Genomic DNA, 19,808 nt, shown 5'->3' on the forward strand with positions numbered 1-19,808 from the left:
TCCAACACAAACAAATGTAGAGCGTTGCACCGAATCTCTCCCTCTCATTCTTCGTGCATCGTAAACCCTGAGGGCAAACATGAAGGCTTAAGCTACAGCTTCACTCTTAAATCTACCGAGTTCGCCCGGAAGCAACATCTGAGTCGTAACCCGCTCCCTTTCACATTGAACAATGCAAGTGGTATCCAACGCTCGCCGAATCGCTCGGCTCTTTCAATCTCCGATTTTGCTTTCCTCTCATCTTCGAACCACAGAAGAGTTGATTATCTCAGGGCTCGCACAGCGCAATCACCGGCAACTTAAATCTGAACCGTTGAATTTCTTCGCGTCAAAGGCTTTTTACAGTTCTGAAGCTGTTGATAATGTTGAAGGAACTCCCACTCCCACAGGTTCTTCATTCATTCGTTAAAATTAAATTCCCCTTTCGGAATTTCATTTTGTTATGTTTATTGATTTGTTATATTTTTGAATCTTAAATGTAGAAACTGTGAAGGATCTTTATGATAAAATGCTTGAATCTGTAAAAGTTAAACGATCGATGCCTCCAAATGCTTGGTTGTGGTCAATGATTGCTAATTGTAAACAACATCACGATATTACTCTTCTCTTTGACATTTTGCAGAAGCTTCGCACATTTGTAAGTTTCTATCTCTTAAATATTTATTTATTTATTTATTTATTTATTTATTATTTTTTGCTATGGTGATGAATTTAATATATATGGTGAACAGAGGTTGTCAAACCTTCGCATACATGACGATTTTAACTGTCATCTCTGTCGCGAAGTTACTAAAGCATGTGTTCATGCCGGAGCCCTTGATTTCGGTATGTTTTGTTTGTGACTTTATCAATTTGTGTTGTTTCATTTGTGAAGTTTGAAGATATGAAATTAAAATTTTAAGGCTATATTGGCTTAAATATGTGAGCAGGAAAGAAGGCTTTGTGGAAGCATAATGTTTATGGATTGGCGCCGAGTGTTTCATCTGCACATTATTTACTGGTATTGTTAGTTAATACTAATGATGTAATTTCTTCGATTTTGTCTCCTGTTTGTGATTGGTAAGTTACTGTGAATTTATTGCAGGAGCATGCTAAGAACCATAATGATACTAACCTATTGGTGGAAGTAATGAAACTTTTGAAGAAGAATGATTTACTTTTGCAACCGGGCACGGCAGATATAGTTTTCAGGTATGTTATTGTTTTAGCATTTTCAATATTTTGGTTCGCAGTACCAAGGGTTTTATGTGAAAGAGTACTTTTGAAATTTGAATATGGAGTCTACATAAAGTAGTTGCTTAACATTTCATTGATATAATTGTTGTTCCCTTTGTCGCTGGCTGGCACGTACTCATTTCTAATCATGTTTTGTTGTTGGCCCCTCAAAACTCTATTTGATTATATGTATTAGAGATACCTCACGTACACCATAAGTAGTGTAGTTTGGCTTCATGATATAAACCGTCTGTAACTAATTGATTAAGCTAGTTGCTGGCTGTTAAAGTTTGTTATGATCTCTAGCCTCCTATATAAGGAGTTCTTATTGTAATCATGAAGATTTGTGAAATGAAAAACTGAAAGAATAGTCAGAGAAACATTCAACAAACCAAGAGTTCAACGTCTAACAGTATGAAGGCAACATAGTGCCTCTTTGTGTGTAAGGCTACAAGTCTACAATACAGTTTGCTTGATTTTTTGAGCTTACGAAATGCTTAGATGCATTGTAATATAATATAACATGTATTTGGTACCCAAAAAAGTGAAATGCTGCTGTTTGAAGCTGAAAGTGAAGCATATCATTATCTGGATAAAAAATTATTCTGCATCTAAAGGTTGATTTTGGTATTGTGTAACACTAAACATAATTATGATTCACATTTTTTGTTGTTATGGCCTTCGATATTTTCTGTATATATTTCTGACCTGCTACCTGAGTCGATCATTTGCAGCATTTGTTACAATACAGATGAATGGGAGTTGATTAATAAGTATGCGAAAAGGTTTTTGAAGGCTGATGTAAAACTACGACAAACCTCATTTGGCATATGGATGCAGTTTGCTGCCAAAAGAGGTGCACATAGTTCGAGTTTTCTTTTTGACTTGATGTCTTTTATCTGCCTAATTTTGTAAGCTTTTATTGAACTCTAACAGCAATTTTTCAAAGTGGATTCCTATATCGAGCAATAAGCTATCCATAAAATTATGGCGATAATAAATTGCCTAGTTTTTACTGGCTTTTGGTTTGTCTTTCTTTCCTAACTTACATCTTCCTCAATGTTGGCAAGCTGTTTTTTCTCAGTTTTTAGGAAATTGAAAGAAACCCCAAAGAGAGACTCAAACCACTAATCACATAGGCAAGGTTTTGAAAATAATTTTTTTTTATATAACAATAAAATAAGAGTTGTATATTTTGTGGTACTGTTGATTATTTTATTAATTGGGGGCTGTTACATTTGGATCAGTCACAATTTTCTCCAAAATGTATGCCTTTCATTACCTGTAGTTGAAATTCATAGTTTGAAAATTTTAAACAACTGGTTCTGTATACAGTTATTCTGCGGTCATAGAAGGAAGGTGCTAACTTTGTTTATTGATCTGGAATATATCATTTATTTAGAAAAATCATTTGCACTCTTGCAATTTTTAATGAGGAATCATGCTAAGGAAATATTACTTTCTGACTTATGTGCCTTGACTTGCTCTATCCGTATATTTTTTTAAAATAATTTGGTTAAACTATATTAGTAACCTCTTAAAAAATTTGATGGCAGTGAATACACACATGTAGTAGTATAATATGATTTGAAGGTCATGCTATAAATGATTTTTTGGGCTTCCTAAAGTCGTTTATGCTTATGATGGACTAATCATTTATGCCTTTCATATTCTTATTTGTAGGAGACACCGAGTCATTATGGAAAATAGAAAAGTTGAGATCTGATTCAATGAAGCAGCACACTTTGGCAACTGGGTTTTCTTGTGTCAAGGTAGCAGCTAACCAGGCCACATCATTGTTTGATTTGGCAATTAATTTTGATTATAATGCAGTTACCAAGCTAATGTGCTCTGCGTATAACTTATTGTGTGATATAGTATTGCTTAATAGACAACGTACTCTCTGGAAGAAATATTGACATAATTATTTTGCAATTTTTACATGTTTGTATTTGTCAATCTAGTTTTTAAAGAGTCAAGTTTTTTTTTGAAAGGAAAATAAAAGAAAAGCTTCTTAGTTTCCCAATTTGAGAAGCATTACTTATTATTAATTCACGCCGCATAAGTTTTCAATGCTGATACCTGTTTTGACTGCCCAGTAGCTGGATGGTCTTGTAGCAGAATTCCACTTTGATAACAAGTCTAAGCTAGTTTTTATGATTTTGTAGGGTCTTCTGTTGGAAGGTAAACCCAGTGACGCTGTTGCCGTCATTCAAGTTCTAAATCAGGTATGTAGTTATGTTGTTTACTTCTTCATATGTTTTACTTATAAATTTCTTTGCTGATGAGTGAAACAAAGAAATGCTTCTCAAATAGAAATAGAACAGTGCGAGATGAAATTGTAAGGTTATTACCCTGGAAAAATTGGTTTAAGTACAAATAAGTTTATATAAGAACAACTTTGAAATTGTGGCAAACAAAATAGTTTTTTTGTATAAAAACTTCGGAATCAAATTAGTTCCATAACATGATGGTGAAGATATTATAATTATATCGTTAATTATATTTTTTAGAACTTGGTTATGATATGATATGATATGATATGAATGACTGTTAGCAAACTGAGTGGAAGGTCATATTTGTCTTTGGATAGTCTTGTTTATTAACTCTTCGTTTTATTGATTTCATTTTTGCTAGACTCTGTCTGATGCTAAAAAATCAGGCATGAAGGATGAACTTCAGAAACTTGTATCTGAGTGGCCTTTGGAAGTTCTTAAGCACAAAAACGAAGAGGAAAGAAAGGTATACTATCTCAGTTGCGAAGAAATTTCAGTTTTGTCATTTTAGTTCAATTGTGTTTCTGTAAGACAGTAACATGTTTTTTCTGCTTTTATTACTGACAGACATTAGCAGCCTCTTTGAAATCTGATATCCTTGCCATGGTGAATGGTTTACTGGACATGGGTCTTGAGGCAAATATTAGTTTGAAAGACCTAAACAGAAGCGAAGCTATTCCACAATAGCACGAGTTCAGAATTTGTTGACCTCGGTTTTAGAATATGCTTGTTTGAGGACTATCTCTATCAAGGTCCTTCATAGCCCTAGTAAGCTACCAAGTCTCTGATCATATCAAATGTTGATTACTAAACGGAAATTAATTAATTACTTTTTTGCTTGTATTCTTACTATTTCATGTTGTATGTTCCCCCAAGTGCTCAATGTTTTGGTAGCATATTTGTGGCATTTAGCATGTTTTTCAAGAACAGAAATATAGATGTCAGTGTGTTGGAACAAAAATAATTTGGCATGTGCCGCTACTCTAATGTGCAAGCAATTCCTTTCTGACAATACAAGTGGGGGATACAATCTTGGTTTTTTAACCCCGGGATATTTTTGGCATTTGCACAACTCTAATCCCCACCCACCCACCGACTAACACATTTAACAACTTTCTCCAACATTAGCCAATTGTGCATCTATAACTTCAACTTAAGAACATCTACAGTGCTTTTATATTTTGGATGTCAATTTTTTGTCGTTATCATCTATAACTTCAACTTAGGAACATCTATGGTGGCTCTAAATTCTTACTAAATGTGGAGTGGAATTCATATAATTAAATAAACCTTACATGAATTTCATTAATTGTAAGATTTGTGAAAAATAATGTATTTAGGAATGAAAATGAATGTTAGAAAGTGTATCAATGTTAAAAAGAATGTAAAAAGTGAGCAAGTGAAGTTTTAAGCAGACCCGTATTTACAAGTACACTCATCTTACCTCTAACTTTAACGGGAAAAACCTATTTTTTCACAGGCAAGGGCTTGAGTAGGTTTTTTATTTTTATTTTATAAATTGCAGCGACTTATCTTCGTCAGAGAAATTGGTGGTCAGAAAAAATGAGTTCTTTCTATCATAACTAAACTTTCTATATACCTAAGAGGAAGAACTTGAATACTTGACAATTTGTTTAGGGTGTTCGAGCCCAATACCAATTAGACTAATCACACATTACCGGTTTGAGAGTTTAGACATGTTAATAATTACATAAGATGTAAATGTACAAGTTGGTTTTTGTTTGAATTACTTTTACCGATAAATATTTATCATGTCTGTCATATTAGTTATTGAGTCATTTAAAACATATTTGTATTAAAAAAATAAGTTTGTATTGTGATTTTTTTCTCAAAATAATGGAAAGAAATGCGCCTTTACTATTTTACATAATTCATTTTTTTGCACCAAAAACTTGAAAACATATTCACTGTGTCTCAAATTGCCGCATTTTATGCTAAAATTTGCAATGCTAGGTAGATATATATTAGTAAGAAAAGTGAAGAACAACGTTGCATAGTCTATGTGGTCATCCAATGAAGTGATATAATGATTAGAAAAATGATGTGCCTATCTCAGTTACTAACCAATTTTGCTTCCTTCTTTTCTTCTTTAACAAGTAAAATTGGTTTCCCAATTCCCGACCAAGAACAATAAAATCCATAGAATAATAAAATTCATAAATATATAATAGTCTATATTTTTGCTCATAATATTTTTCATGAATATCACTATGCATAAAATGTATACCAATATTGTATCTCCATACGACTTAGTGTATCTTTTCCACTCTATCTCCAAGTGTATAACTAAGACATAACCGCATACATGGTCCTAATACCAATCAGCATGATTAATTTTAATTTCTGTTCTCCATTTAATAAAGAAAATGAAACCAAAAGGATTAATTAATTCAACCTATAAGCTCAAAATCTCTCTCTTAATCTTCTCAACAGTAGCACTATTTCCATGACGATGTTGAATCAACGCCGTAATCGCCAAGATCAAATTCCCATGATCAACAGAAACATTTGCAGCTAAAATCTCAGCTTGATTGTTATAGAACACCTTCAAAATCACCGTAACCAATCCAGGTTTAGCCACGGATTGAATTCCAAAAAAAGCTACATTACTAGAAACAGTAACCATAACAGAGCTATTATTCCTGTTACCGCACGGAATCAACAAATTCAAATTCGCTTCAACCGATTTCATTTTCTCCTTCAGATCCTCCAACATTTTCTTTTTCTTCTCAAGTTCCTTAATGTACTCAATTGTTTCATTTAATATCACTTCTCTTGTAGCCTAAAAAAACCCAGAAAAGGTTCAATCAAATTAGTATTGGCATTAAAGAAAACAAATAAAAAAAGAGGTGAATTAAATATTTAAATAATACAGTTATTATTAATGTGTGTAGAAAATGAATGATTTTAATAACCTTAGGAAAAACACTGGGGACAGTGGTTCTAAGGTGAGTGAACATTTGAGTAATTTTCTTCCTTCTTTCGCGTTCAATATTATGAACTTCATCTCTTTTTGCACCCAATGGTCGAACACGTTTTCTGTTACCCATTTCAGAAATGGTTGAAGAAGGATCGATATTGTTCTTTGTGTTTTCTTCCATCACTACGATTGACCAAATAACAAACACACTTGGTTTTTATACCAAACGGTTTTGCTTTTTTCTCAAATGAGAGAGAGAAATAGAGAGAGGTTTTTATGTGAAAACAGTTAGTTAGCCCAAAAGTACTTTTTTGCAGGAAAATAAAAGATATGATTCCTCTAATGACTATCAGGAAATCAATAGGTCCGTACCATTTTTAATGTTCAAACTAAGGCACATTCTTTCTAACATGGAGAATGTATCAATTTAAAAATATGTTGAAACTTTAACTATAATAAATTTTTTCAAAGTTAATGTATGTCTTTATTTTTGTGATTGAAATAATAATTTAAATAATATTGATTTGATAAAAATACGAAAATAAATTTATATTTTATATGAATTGTAATCCAGATAATTTTAATTCAGTCACAATTTTATTTATAAGGAATAGAACGATGATAAACTATCGTTTTTTTAAGAATATCGTCGATTCTTATTAGAATTTTCAATAATTTTTAAATATAAATTTACTCTTGATACTTTGTAAAGGCAAAACACTGAATATCTCAACTCATGTCAATAAGATGAAATTTTTTACATTTTCAATTTTTTTTTTGTTCTTTTCTATTGCTAGTTATTTCTTCCAATTTCCATTATTGTTTAATTAATCAATTTTTTATTTTTAAAAAATTCAAATTGTTTGCGGCTCAAATAAAATTAGAAAAGAGCATCGATATTCAACTAATGAAATTAATTAATTTTTTTTATTAAAGTATATATTAGAAATTCATTTAATTTATGATCACTTTTTTCCTTATGATAGTAACATAAAAGAGTAAGGGGGATTGAATTGAAAATTAAAAAGGTGAAAACTAACCCTTAAAATGGTCGCATTTTGTGTTCAGATGGCTGGTAATTTGAGTAGATTATAATAATGGCCATGTGATGGTGATGTTATTGATCTTATAACCGTATTTGTAAGAGAAAGAGGAGCTGCGACTAAAATAACCACCTTATGGCTGCACAAGGGATTACTTGGACCCCACTCAATGATGAAAAATAAAATGTGAGAAAGGAAAAGGAAACTTTGTTCTGGAATTGGAAGCTAGGGCCACCTAGTGAATGTATTTTTGTGAGAAAAGGCTCTTAAGTAGGAAAATTAATAGTACAATACAAACTAAATCAGACAAATTAAGAATAGATAGCAATGTCAAAATAGATAGCCATTTTTATTTTCATGCTTAAAGTTTTACTTTATTTATTTATTTTTATGTTTTCTAAAATACATGGAGGAGATGAAAAATTCATATAATAAATACTTATGATAGACAGAAGATGATAAACAAATTATATAAAAATGTATTTTTAGAAATAATAAAAATAATATTTTAATATTTTCAAAATATTTTAGACGTGTTTTAGAAAATTGTAAACAAAATAGTGAAAAAAAATATTGGATCTACAAATATTATTATTATTATTATTATTATTATTATTATTATTATTATTATTATTATTATTATTGACTAAATACATTCTCTCATGTTTATTATTAAAGTAAAAATAAAAACACAAAACATGATAAGTAAACAAGCCGTTGGCTTCTAACTTATTTATTTATTTTTATTGGAAAATGATTTCTGAATATATACCTAAATATCCCAAACACTCAATTAATATACATTTTGACAGAGATAAAATAACGTGATAAATATAATATATTAGAGATGATAAAGTATTAAAATTGATCTCATCAAATAAATTATGTTCAAATATAATCACTATTTATTATTTAAATAAGATATTTTTACCAAAGATGAGTTTGAGACGAGGTCTCATTGTGGCAAAAGCATTGTAACACATATTACAACATTGCAGAAAAATAACATTATGGTTTAATTGTTGACTAGGTTCTCCGATGAAGCCTGAAGACGGGAAGAAGTACCACTAGCAAGAGGAATGATAATGATCCAAGGAAAGACAAAATAACGGAAATTACCATTGTATGACAAAATTTATTAAAGACATTACACACTTTATCCCATCTCACGTGAGAGTTTCCTTTGTAGCCAATGAGACCGACTGTGGCGGCCGCACCGATGCCGGAAAATAGCAAAGCCACCATCAATGCATCAAAGACGGTGAGTAATGTTCCTAATAACACCTTGTTTTTACCTCTATTTAGGAGGGTAAGTAGCATAGAGATGAGTCCATATATGCATGCTATTGCATTTGCCACCATAAAGTAGCTTTGTACATGAAAAAGACATTTGTTACTCACTCTTGTGGAATAAATAACTAAATAAACATACAAACATGCCAATTTTCAATTAATTTCATTCCAAGTGGAAAATCGGTGATTTTCTAAACAATTAATTATTTTTATTATAATTTATTACTTATAAAAATTTAATATTATGTTTTAGTCGATATATAAATAGGGTTAAATAATATTTTAGTTTTTCAAAATTTCAAAATTTTATTTTTAATTTTTATAAAAGTTTCTTAATTTCAAAAATTTCTATTTTAATTTATCCGTGCTTTTAAGTCAAATTCACGTTGCCCTTCAATTTTTTAAATGAATTTTGATATTCAATTGTTTAAATGAATTTTGATATACATATTTAAAATATTATAAGAGTCTCTTTCATAAATATTTAAATCTTTTTAACAAAAGATGAATTATATTTAATTCACCTCAAATTAAAAAGATTAAAAATGTTATAAGAGTCTCCTCCATAAAAACTTTAAAACTCATTTAATTAATCAATTGTAAAAAAAATATATTTTTTTTGGTAAGGAATATCTTTATAATGTCCTAAATATGGATGCTAAAAATCATTCAAATATTCAAAAAATACACATGAAAAAATAAAGCATAGATTTTTTGAGAACTAAAAAATTAAAAAACTATTTATAGGGACTAGAAAATCATTTATGCCTAAAAACATTATATTTTTAGTTCATATCAAATTATTTTACAAATAATTTTAGTTCTTGTTGGAATCAAACATATTTAATTGTTCTTTAATTTTTAAATTTTTGAATAATTAATTTTTTACAAATGTATTTAAAATATTATATAAAAAAATATCACAAAAACTTAAAATTTTTAATTTTAGATAAATTAAATATATTTTTTTAAATATCATAAACTAAAAATAAAAGTAATAAAAGTATGAAATTAAAAATTAATTTTAAGTTTTTTGTTGTTGTTAATGAACATTTTATAATATTGTAAGTATGACTTCAAATAAATCATTCAAATTACTGGATGATATTCTAGTAGAGATTAAAACAAATTAATAAAAAAAATTACATTCTAAAAATAATGATACTAATAAGAAATATATTTGAAAAATAAAAAGTAAATATACTTCTTTTGGTGGCCAAATTTATAAACAACCATCACATTAATTGCATTTGAAGTGAAAGAGACATGTATCCATTTTTCTTTTTACCTGCATCTAGGTACTAGGTACTAGGTACTAGGTACTGTATTCACCTACATCTTCTCATTTTTGTCAAATCATTATTTAATGCGAAGTTGCATATGAGTGGAAAATTACAACGTAAGATGGGAAGTTGGTACAAGTGGAGGGAGAACTGTGATTGTTTCTCACAAATATATACTTCACCCAATTAAATAAAGTTGAATAGTTTTGTCTCTATTTTTTTTCCTTTTAAATATTAATAATTAGTTAAATTAAATTAGTTTTTAAGAAAGAATTTAATACTTTCCTATTTAAAATTCTTTTGCGTCCGTTAGTTATTTAAAATCTCTTTAATATTTTTTAATTTATTAACTAAACTAACTTCGTATAATAACTATGCAAGTATCAACTATTAATTGAATTTAAACTAAAATGTATTTTTTCAAACTGATTGACTTTTGTTTACATTTGATATCAATGAATTATTAAGACTTTGGTTTAAAAATATAGCAGGAGAAAATATAATATTTATATAAAACTTATGTTTAAGAACTATTTTTTAAAAAAAAAACTTATAATTAGAGATAAAAAAAATAATCACTTATTTAAGCGATTATTGTGTGGACATATAATTATAGACAAAAAAAACTTATAATTAGAGATAAAGAAAATAATCACTTAATTAAGCGATTGTTGTATGGACATATAACTATAGACAAAGAAAGCTTATAATTAAAGATAAAGAAAATAATCACTTAATTAAGCGATTATTGTGTGAATATATAATTATATACAAATAAAACTTATAATTAAAGATAGAGAAAATAATCACTTAATTAAAGATTATTGTGTGAACATATTTTCTGGTTCAATAGTTGACTTCATACTTTAGTTTGCTCAATAATAATATAAACATATGAAGTTATATAAAATTATTATTAAATTCAAAGAACCTTTAAATCTATTTTGTATTGATGCGTATTAGAATAATTTTAAATCCATGTACTTTTTTCCCACCGTAGTTAAGATATTTGAGCTTTCATAAACGCTCCAATTAATGTATTGACACAATTTAGACGTTTTGGGCTGTTGTACAAGAAAACATCTAATTTATTTAGTTTTTACAAGTGCCAAATTATCTCACAAATAGAAGACTCTGAAAATTGAAGTTAATAGTTTATTTGTTTATAAAAAAGAGAGGAAGAGAATGAAAACTTACACATAGGCAGAGAGGTAATGCCACTTAGCAGAAACAGGAACATATATAGGTGGCAAAGAATCAGAAAGCTTGAAGGGAACAACCTTGTTTTGATTACCCATCGCAATAAATATAATAGCAACAAGGGTGAGAACAAAGGCCAAAATCCTAAGAAACACATCACAAGAAACACACGCCGTCCCTGCTGATTCATCTCTTCTTCCACTAGAATTAGAGTTCATTTTTTTAATGGAAAACAAAAACAAAAAGCAAGTGAATTTAAAGGGTTCGGGGATGATTTTTGTAAATACAAAATAAGTTTTTAGTTACTTAAAAAATATATTTTTAGAATTTAGTTTGTTGCTTAAAGTTTTATCGGTTTTATTTTTTTATAGATATAACATTAGTTACTATTTTAGTTAGTTACAAATTATCTTAGTTAAAAATTAATTGTTTTTATTTTTTATTTTTTTAATATATGTTTCATTTTATCTACTTGTAATTTTATTTCTCATTTAACCAATACAAAAATTATCTTTATTTTTTTCTTTTTCATTATTTGATATGAAGATAGATAAACGCTAATTACTTTGTTATTATTTTTTTTCTAAAAAATTTTTAAGGAAAATTTTCAATAAAACTTAATAAAAAAATTTAATTAAATTATTTTATCACAAGGATAGTTTTATCTTTTATTTTATATAATTTAATAAATTAGTATTCAAAGTTATAAAATATAAAAATTAATTGAATTTTAAAATAAATATAATTTGTTTATAAGAGTAGTTTTGTCATAATATATATTATATATTTATTTACATTCTAATAAATAAAATATAATTATTTGGCTACTCATAATTTTGTTTTTAAAATTTAAATTATTAATTTAGTAATGTTAATGGATAGTTTTAAATATAATTTTTTTTAAATTAATTATTAATATTTTGTTTTTAAGTTTAATATCAAATTATATTAATTATTTTTATTTTTATATTTAATTATATTTATATTTTTATATTTTAGATTATATTTTATAAACTGTTTTTATATTTATATTTTATTATTTTTCAATTTAATATTATAAATTATATTTTATAAAAATAATTAAATAAATTAATATTCTTATTCTATTTAGTTGGTTAAAAATTTAACTAAAAAATATAATAGTATAAAATTATAAATTAATTTATTATGTTATGTTAATACATCAAACATTAAATTTAAACAAAATAATATTTTGTTTCATCCATGTAATAAAACAAATAATTATTATCTCTCACTAGCCAACCGTATAACGGTATAAGTCAAGGATTGCATTGAATTCAATTTCTACATGCGACAATTACGTGAAGGCCACATTTAAAAGTCAACACAAATTTATTATTTGGTCCATGTCACAATTATCTTTTACTAATGTGATAACTAGATATTCAAATATTAGTTTAATCGATAAATATTAATATTATTAAATTTAATATTTTGTTTCATATTTAAATTTAAAATTTTATAATTAAATAAATAAATTATAATAAAATTTATAATCTATTTTATAATAATAAAAAAACTTATTGCATGAGAAATATTTATCTCAACAATAATATTTCATATAATTGATATTGTTGAGAAAATATATATTTTTATTTATTTTGATAGCTTGCAAATATCATCGTGATTTGCATATTTTTTCTATCAAAAGTTTATTATTTGTCGAAAAAGGTTGCAATCCGAACAATTCATTAATTCTTTGGGATAATACAGGCGATGAGTAGAAACTATGTAATAATTTCAATTCGATTTAGTTGTAAAATTCCATATATTAAAGTCTGAGTTGTCATGAATGGGGACCCTATATAGATAGATTTATAATATAATTAATAATATAATAAACTATTTTGTTTAGAAACATTCTTTTAATTTATTTTATGGTTCTTTTAATTATTTTTTGTTTTGTTTTGATCATTCAAATATATTTTTGTTAACTAAGTCGATTATTTCTATTAAATTATGTTAAGTTTTGTGATATCACTTATCTTCAAACTCATAAACTCATATATATATATATATTTTTTTTTTCTTATCTTTCAATCTAAAATCCAGAAAATTAATCATCTTCAAACCCATAAAACTATTAAATATATAACTTACAAACTCATAATATTTCAAACTTAGAAAAATGAAAATCCCCAAATTAATTCATCACCCACATCATCATCTTCATCATCCAAACTCAGAAATTCATCATCCCCTTCAATCAAAAAAGTTAAAAAAATTGATCACAATCCTAATATTCAAACTCAACCTCACATCCAGAAAAAATTTATCAAAACTAAAATCTCTCAAACCAAAAAGAGGCAAAGATGACCTCAAAATAAAAAAATAAAAATTGTTAGTCAAGCACACACAAATAAGAATAGATCACAAACACAACCTTAAGTAATAACTGCAACACACACACACATAAAAATGTAAATCTATCAAAATTCAAACACCAATAATAGTCGAAAAACACAAACCCAAACACCTTGAATCTATAAAATTAAAAGAAAATTTTAACACAACCTTAAATCGATATATATTGAATAATTTAGAAATAGATATGAGATCGATGAAGATCATTGAGTCTTCTTGTTTAGAATCCCTTTTTTAGAATCTCTTGTAAAAGCCAATTAAAAATTCAAAAAATACCTATGAGTTAATTTAAAAACAAAGACTAAAACAATTACACGTTTGTTCCATGTCATATTCGAACAAGATCTCACTAATGATCACTTATATGTTTTTGTTTCCGGTTAAAACGAACGAAATTAATCGATTTGATTTTTGTTTACACACAAGAAAAAATGCATGTATTAAAAAAATATTAATATAATATTTTTAAAGTACTCAAGATCATAAAACAGGTGATATTAATTCATCTTTTAAAAGAGTTCCGTAATCACTTTTAATTTTTAAACAAAACTTCATGATTAAAATCACAAGAATTATATTTTTTTAAGAATTAATTTTTGTAGAAAAGAAAATGTGAAAGAGTTATTTTTTACGAAAAAATATATTCTATTAGGAGATTAACGGTCCGTGTGTTTAAAATTTTAAAAAATTAATTTTAAATTTATATTTTAAAAATTAATTTTTATGAAAATTTACTTTAAAATAATTTATATTTTTTAAATTTATTTATTATCAGTTAAAAAAAGAATTTTAACTTTCAATAACTTAAATATTTATTATTAAAAATTTAAGATAAATTATTTAACCAAATTTTCATTTAAAATTTTATTTTTAAATTAGTTTTTAAAAATATTTTAACAGAAAATAAAATACTATAAATTATTTTTAAAAAAAATCTTAAGTAAATCAACTGCGGCTTAGGCCACATTAAAATTTAAGTTTCAATTGTTTTGGTGCCTAAACATGTAGCGGCGGTTTTGAGATCGTGTCCTTACTTTTATTTACAAATTTTGAGATCGTGTCCTTTCTTTTATTTACAAAGTGTAGTGGCTCCTTTAAGAGAATTTTTTTTTTTTTTTTTTTTTTGTGTGTAAAAAAAACATGTAGCAAAGGCTAGAACCGCTGTTACTTTTTCCCCACATTGTGAGAGTTAAAATCACTGTTACATATATTGTAATCACTATTTTCTTGTTGCGTGAACGAGGACACTATATCAGTTTTAGAATCAAAAAGCATTTTAAGTTGGATTATGTGAGAAGCTTTAGTGATGGATCAAACTTGATTCTGATATGTTTGCTAGAGACTACTTTTGATTTTCGCTCTATAATTTATTACTACATTTAACAAGTCATTGTGTTTTCATCCCATTCAAATAAAAAATATAATAAAAAAAATCTCACATTCAAATCTAAAAAACTAATTTAACCACTAATTTCTAAAGTTTACTTAAAAAAAACATCTTAGAGACAATAGGACACAGTCTCCTCTTCAATTTGAACAGATTGAGAGGAAGAGGACCCTCAATTATTATCCGTTAAAGCTAAACGACAATTATTACATTAAAATATGCCCATTTAATTTCATATTTGTGGCCTATTTGCACAGTGCATAAATAAAATAGATTAATTTGTATCCGTCAAATGATTTTGATTATTTAAGATAACAACAAGACTTGGTCATTTTTTGCTGAATAAGACATTAACTACTATTCAACTCAATTGCGTTTTGATTCAACCGTGACGGGAACTTACATACACATCAATATGTATGTGAAAAGTAGAACTTATCCCACTGCGACATTAGTACCCAATATTCAACTATGTTCTAATTTTAGTGAAGGTTCCGTAGAAGACTACGACCTACGTATGTTGTAACCTTAAAGAACACACTTTTGTATTCTTTCTCTTTCTTTTTGTGCCAAGTGGGTTTGCATAAAACTAAAACATATTTTTTAATATGAAAGAAAAGATTGAAACAATTAAAAGATAGTCACAAAATTACGCACAAGAATACGGAATTTGGATGTTCTCATTAGGATTGAGAAACATGAGAGAGAAAAGAAAAATTAAGAGAACACATGTATTGCTTTTTCTTTTTCTTTTTTATAAAATAAATAGACTAAACTAAAAATTGCATGCACTCATTTTAGTAAGAGTAAATAATCTAGTGAAAAGGATTATACTTATACAATATAATATAGTGAATTTAAATTTGAATTTTTATTGAAAAAAATATCTATATTTAGTGATTAATGTCTCTAAATATGATTATTTCTGATAACAAATCTATAAAATAAAATAAAATTAATCTAATAAAATTGTTTTCGATCGGGGTTAGTTTGGAGAAAAAAAATACTTCTTTGATATTTTAAAATAATTTTAGGAATTCACAGTCTTTTATCGAATACATTTGTTTCAAATTTATTTTCGATATTGTACATATAATATTATTATAGTGCTTGTAATATTAACAGAGGATAGAAATCGATTGACATTTTCCAATTTACAAAACTAAAAGTAATATTAATAATGTACATATTGATACAATCATACCATTTAAAGTAAGAAATTAGATAAATGACATTTAGTCTTTTATGTACAATGTTCTACATCAATGGCATATAGGACAATTTTAAGATAAATTCTACTATACCTATAAAAATGAACATCAGTCTAACTTGAATTTAAATATGAGTGACTAGTCCTATATTAATTATGAATAAATTAAATATTATATATATAAAAGATGTGATTTGCAATATAATTAGTGTTTTAAAGTATTAGATAAAAACCTGATGTCAAAATATTTTACAATTCTAACACATTTAGTTCATTGTTGCTTATATATCCTATGACTTTCCAACTGATAAGACACAGTCAACTTATAATTTAAATTCAAAATAATTAAATATAAAAAGATAATATATTATCAAATAACTTAACGTTGAATACTATGTTAATCTAATCTCAATTATCGATTGGAGCAGTCGGTCATGTCTAATTTTTACGACATTGATGTATTTACCAAAACTCGGGATACGATTGTTTTGGACTCAATTTTAATCAAATTTTCCACCAAGAAGTTAGGAAGAGAGGAAGAAAAACGCTCCAACTCAAATCCAAGGATAATTTTATTTTAATAGGGAGGCCCAAAAGGTAAAGAATGGACGTTACCTTTAATAAATGTATATGTTTCCTCTAAGTATGACCCCATCAAGACATCCAAATTCAACAAGATGATCACAACAAACCAATTCATCAAGCTGGCAACCAAAAAATCTCACATGTGTGTGAACCTTTGAAACTTAAAAAGTAAACCACCAAAATCAAATACTATTATATTAATATTTCGTGTGAATCCTTGAGATTACCCATATCAATTATTATAACACAATATATATACTATTAGTTGTATGTGCAACTCATCACATAAAAACACATCAACTTTATATAATAGGAAACTATATGTTCAAACGTCCAAAATACTCCATCTTATTAAATTGTTTCCACACCTCTCTTGTTACTTTGGTACCCCCCCTCAAGTCCATTTATATCCATCTATATATAGTGAACATATTCATTGTTCAACTATCCTTATCCTCTCCAATTCTATAAATATTTTGATATTAAAACCAAATTAGTGTAACCAATTTTTGTAAAGAAACATAATAATTAATATGGCTTCTAGTGGTGATCCTGAGTACAAATCATCTTCAACACCTGTTCCGGGTTCGGGTACGGGTACGGGTTCGGGCGGTGTTGATTACTTTAAATTTGATTTGATACTCAGGTTTTTGTTGTTTGCAGCATCATTGGTAGCAGTTGTTGTGATGGTAACTGGAAATCAAACAGAGTATATTCCTCTGCCACGACCAGCCAAGTTCAGATACTCACCGGCCTTTGTGTAAGTTGCATGAGAGTTTTTCAAAATTTAAATTAATTTACAAAGTTTATCATAATTATACTAATATTTAACTTAAGCAGCTAATTAATTTTCCTAGTGTTTTTTCTGTTATTTGTCTGCTTATTGCAGTTACTATTTTGTAATTTGTAATATACATACTAGAAAAACTTGAAATGGTAACGAAAATTTTAAGACCAAAAAAAATGTGAAATATGTCTTTAATTATGTCATTAAGTGTTAAAGACATTAAATTTGTTTAGGGACCAAGTTAAATTTGTTTGTCTCTAACTTTCATGTTTATTTTAACTATTTTTTTAATAATTATTTCAATTTTTTTTTGTTAAATTGTATGTCATCTCATGAAGAATAAAATATGAAAAATCGATTTCGATATTAAGCTCACCAACTTTCCTTAATATTATATGAACATGCACAAAAATTTTATGAATATGAAAAATCGATTTCAATATGAACATGCACAAAAAAATTCAAATCACTTCGTAAGCTTTGGCTGTTTTATATTTTATCTTATTCTTTTGGACTTGCTAGCATTTCAAACTTGACAAGTTGTGAACTAAACAAATTGTTTGAAGGCTATAAGGAGGCAAATGATGACTTTGCTTAAGACCACTTATGTTATTGAATTCCCACCATACATACAATTTTCTTATAGATATTGATATATTAATTAACTAATACCTTATTCTGATTGATACCTTCTCTTTATACAAGTCTTCTCAATATTAATTGTTTTGTGATTACAGATATTTTGTGGCTGCATTCTCTGTTTCTGGCCTTTATGGTATCATTACAACTCTTGCATCACTCTCTGCCATCCGAAAGCCAAACCTCAAAACAAAACTTCTCCTCCAATTTATCTTCTGGGATGCGGTAATTAATCAATTAACCTTAATTTATTTTTATCACGCCCTTTTTTTTTTCAGTTTTCTTTTCAATGTTATTTACATGTTTAAAACTAAAAATAAAAAAAAAAAACTTTTGATTGAGTTATTTGTTTATTTCTTATAAATACTCTTAATTATTAATCATTTCATTTTACACATTTATCTATCTCTCTTTGTAATAAATAATCAATAATAATTTTGACAAACCATTGTTAATACTCCATCCGTTCTTAAACCGAAGAGAAAATTGTGTCAACAAAAGTTGGTGAATTTGATCTAAAAATTTAGATTAAATTTCTCAATTTTTATTAATCAAATTTTCTCTTATATATATATATATATATATAAGATCCAAAGGGGAGTTAATATGAACTTTGAAAATGATGAATAAAAAGAAACAAAAAACTTTTTTGATAAACTACACTTAAAAAGGAAGAGAGAGTATTATTCATGTTCTCTTTCTTAGTATTGCCAATGATGTCTTTGCAGCTGATATTGGGAATAACAGCCTCAGCAGCAGGCACAGCAGGGGGTGTAGCATATTTGGGTTTGAAAGGAAACAACCATGTGGATTGGCATAAAATTTGCAATATTTATGACAAGTTCTGTAGGCATATTGGCAGCTCTGTAGCAGTGGGAGTATTTGGAAGCATTGTGCTTGTCTTGCTCATTTGGATTTCGGCTCACAGCATTCATAGTCGAGTACCCAAGTAGATTGAAAGAACTTGGATCATTCTTCATTCACATATGCACTTATACTCATAGTTAAATTGTTTGTCAAGTAATTAGTTTGCGTGTCTAATTTATTAATGTGTAAATGATTTGTATGTTTATCAATGTTGCTTTATTGTTGTTGATCATTGTTTTGGTGAATGTGTCTTTTCTACCAAAGAGAGCATTTGTATTTTACATTCCATTCCATTAATGTCGTAAATGATTTTTTGGGTTATTTTGCTTAACACAACAAAACTCATCTATTCTATGTAAAAAGGTTTGTGATTGTGACATGGTCTCTATCTCATTGATCGCAATTGAGGTCACATCATACACATGTAACAACCGCGATTCTATGCAACATCAATAGTCCTAATGCGGCTGTGATCTAAAACTAATATCATAGCATGGTTTGAGAGAATGAGAAACTATACCCAATCAATATGTGAGAGCGTTATAATTTCTAACCGGAAATGTAACAGTAGCTATAACAGTTTTTCACAGCATGGCTATGAAAGTTGCCATGATGCAAAGTTGTATATTTTAACTGGAAGCAAATGCCACAATTCCCACATATTAGAACTATTTTAAACACAAAATGAGTGCTTTCC

The 19,808-nt window shown here is 27.4% G+C and overlaps 4 protein-coding genes across 4 annotated transcripts; 2 read left to right on the top strand and 2 right to left on the bottom strand.

Moving 5' to 3' along the window:
- Positions 1 to 44: 44 nt before the first annotated feature.
- Positions 45 to 4,472, top strand: LOC101505266 (uncharacterized). Its single transcript, XM_004508252.4, has 10 exons — positions 45 to 389; positions 483 to 637; positions 732 to 825; positions 930 to 1,000; positions 1,085 to 1,191; positions 1,950 to 2,071; positions 2,899 to 2,987; positions 3,384 to 3,443; positions 3,853 to 3,957; positions 4,059 to 4,472. Exons 1-10 carry the CDS (start codon positions 173 to 175, stop codon positions 4,176 to 4,178), a joined length of 1,140 nt encoding a protein of 379 aa, XP_004508309.1. The 5' UTR covers positions 45 to 172; the 3' UTR covers positions 4,179 to 4,472.
- Positions 4,473 to 5,770: 1,298 nt separating this feature from the next.
- On the bottom strand, positions 5,771 to 6,736 carry LOC101491921 (basic helix-loop-helix protein A-like). Its single transcript, XM_004508553.3, has 2 exons — positions 6,428 to 6,736; positions 5,771 to 6,294 (listed from the first exon to the last, which is right to left on the bottom strand). Exons 1-2 carry the CDS (start codon positions 6,611 to 6,613, stop codon positions 5,908 to 5,910), a joined length of 573 nt encoding a protein of 190 aa, XP_004508610.1. The 5' UTR covers positions 6,614 to 6,736; the 3' UTR covers positions 5,771 to 5,907.
- A 1,595-nt stretch (positions 6,737 to 8,331) lies between these two features.
- On the bottom strand, positions 8,332 to 11,524 carry LOC101492256 (CASP-like protein 1E1). The gene is made up of 2 exons (XM_004508554.4): positions 11,249 to 11,524; positions 8,332 to 8,844 (listed from the first exon to the last, which is right to left on the bottom strand). The coding sequence occupies exons 1-2, from the start codon at positions 11,467 to 11,469 to the stop codon at positions 8,502 to 8,504; spliced, it is 564 nt and encodes a 187-aa protein (XP_004508611.1). The 5' UTR covers positions 11,470 to 11,524; the 3' UTR covers positions 8,332 to 8,501.
- A 5,706-nt stretch (positions 11,525 to 17,230) lies between these two features.
- Positions 17,231 to 19,432, top strand: LOC101505592 (CASP-like protein 1D2). The gene is made up of 3 exons (XM_004508253.4): positions 17,231 to 17,578; positions 18,343 to 18,469; positions 18,973 to 19,432. The coding sequence occupies exons 1-3, from the start codon at positions 17,352 to 17,354 to the stop codon at positions 19,195 to 19,197; spliced, it is 579 nt and encodes a 192-aa protein (XP_004508310.1). The 5' UTR covers positions 17,231 to 17,351; the 3' UTR covers positions 19,198 to 19,432.
- Positions 19,433 to 19,808: the final 376 nt, after the last annotated feature.

The sequence above is a fragment of the Cicer arietinum genome, chromosome 7 (assembly GCF_000331145.2).
Source record: "Cicer arietinum cultivar CDC Frontier isolate Library 1 chromosome 7, Cicar.CDCFrontier_v2.0, whole genome shotgun sequence".
Lineage (NCBI taxonomy): Eukaryota > Viridiplantae > Streptophyta > Magnoliopsida > Fabales > Fabaceae > Cicer > Cicer arietinum.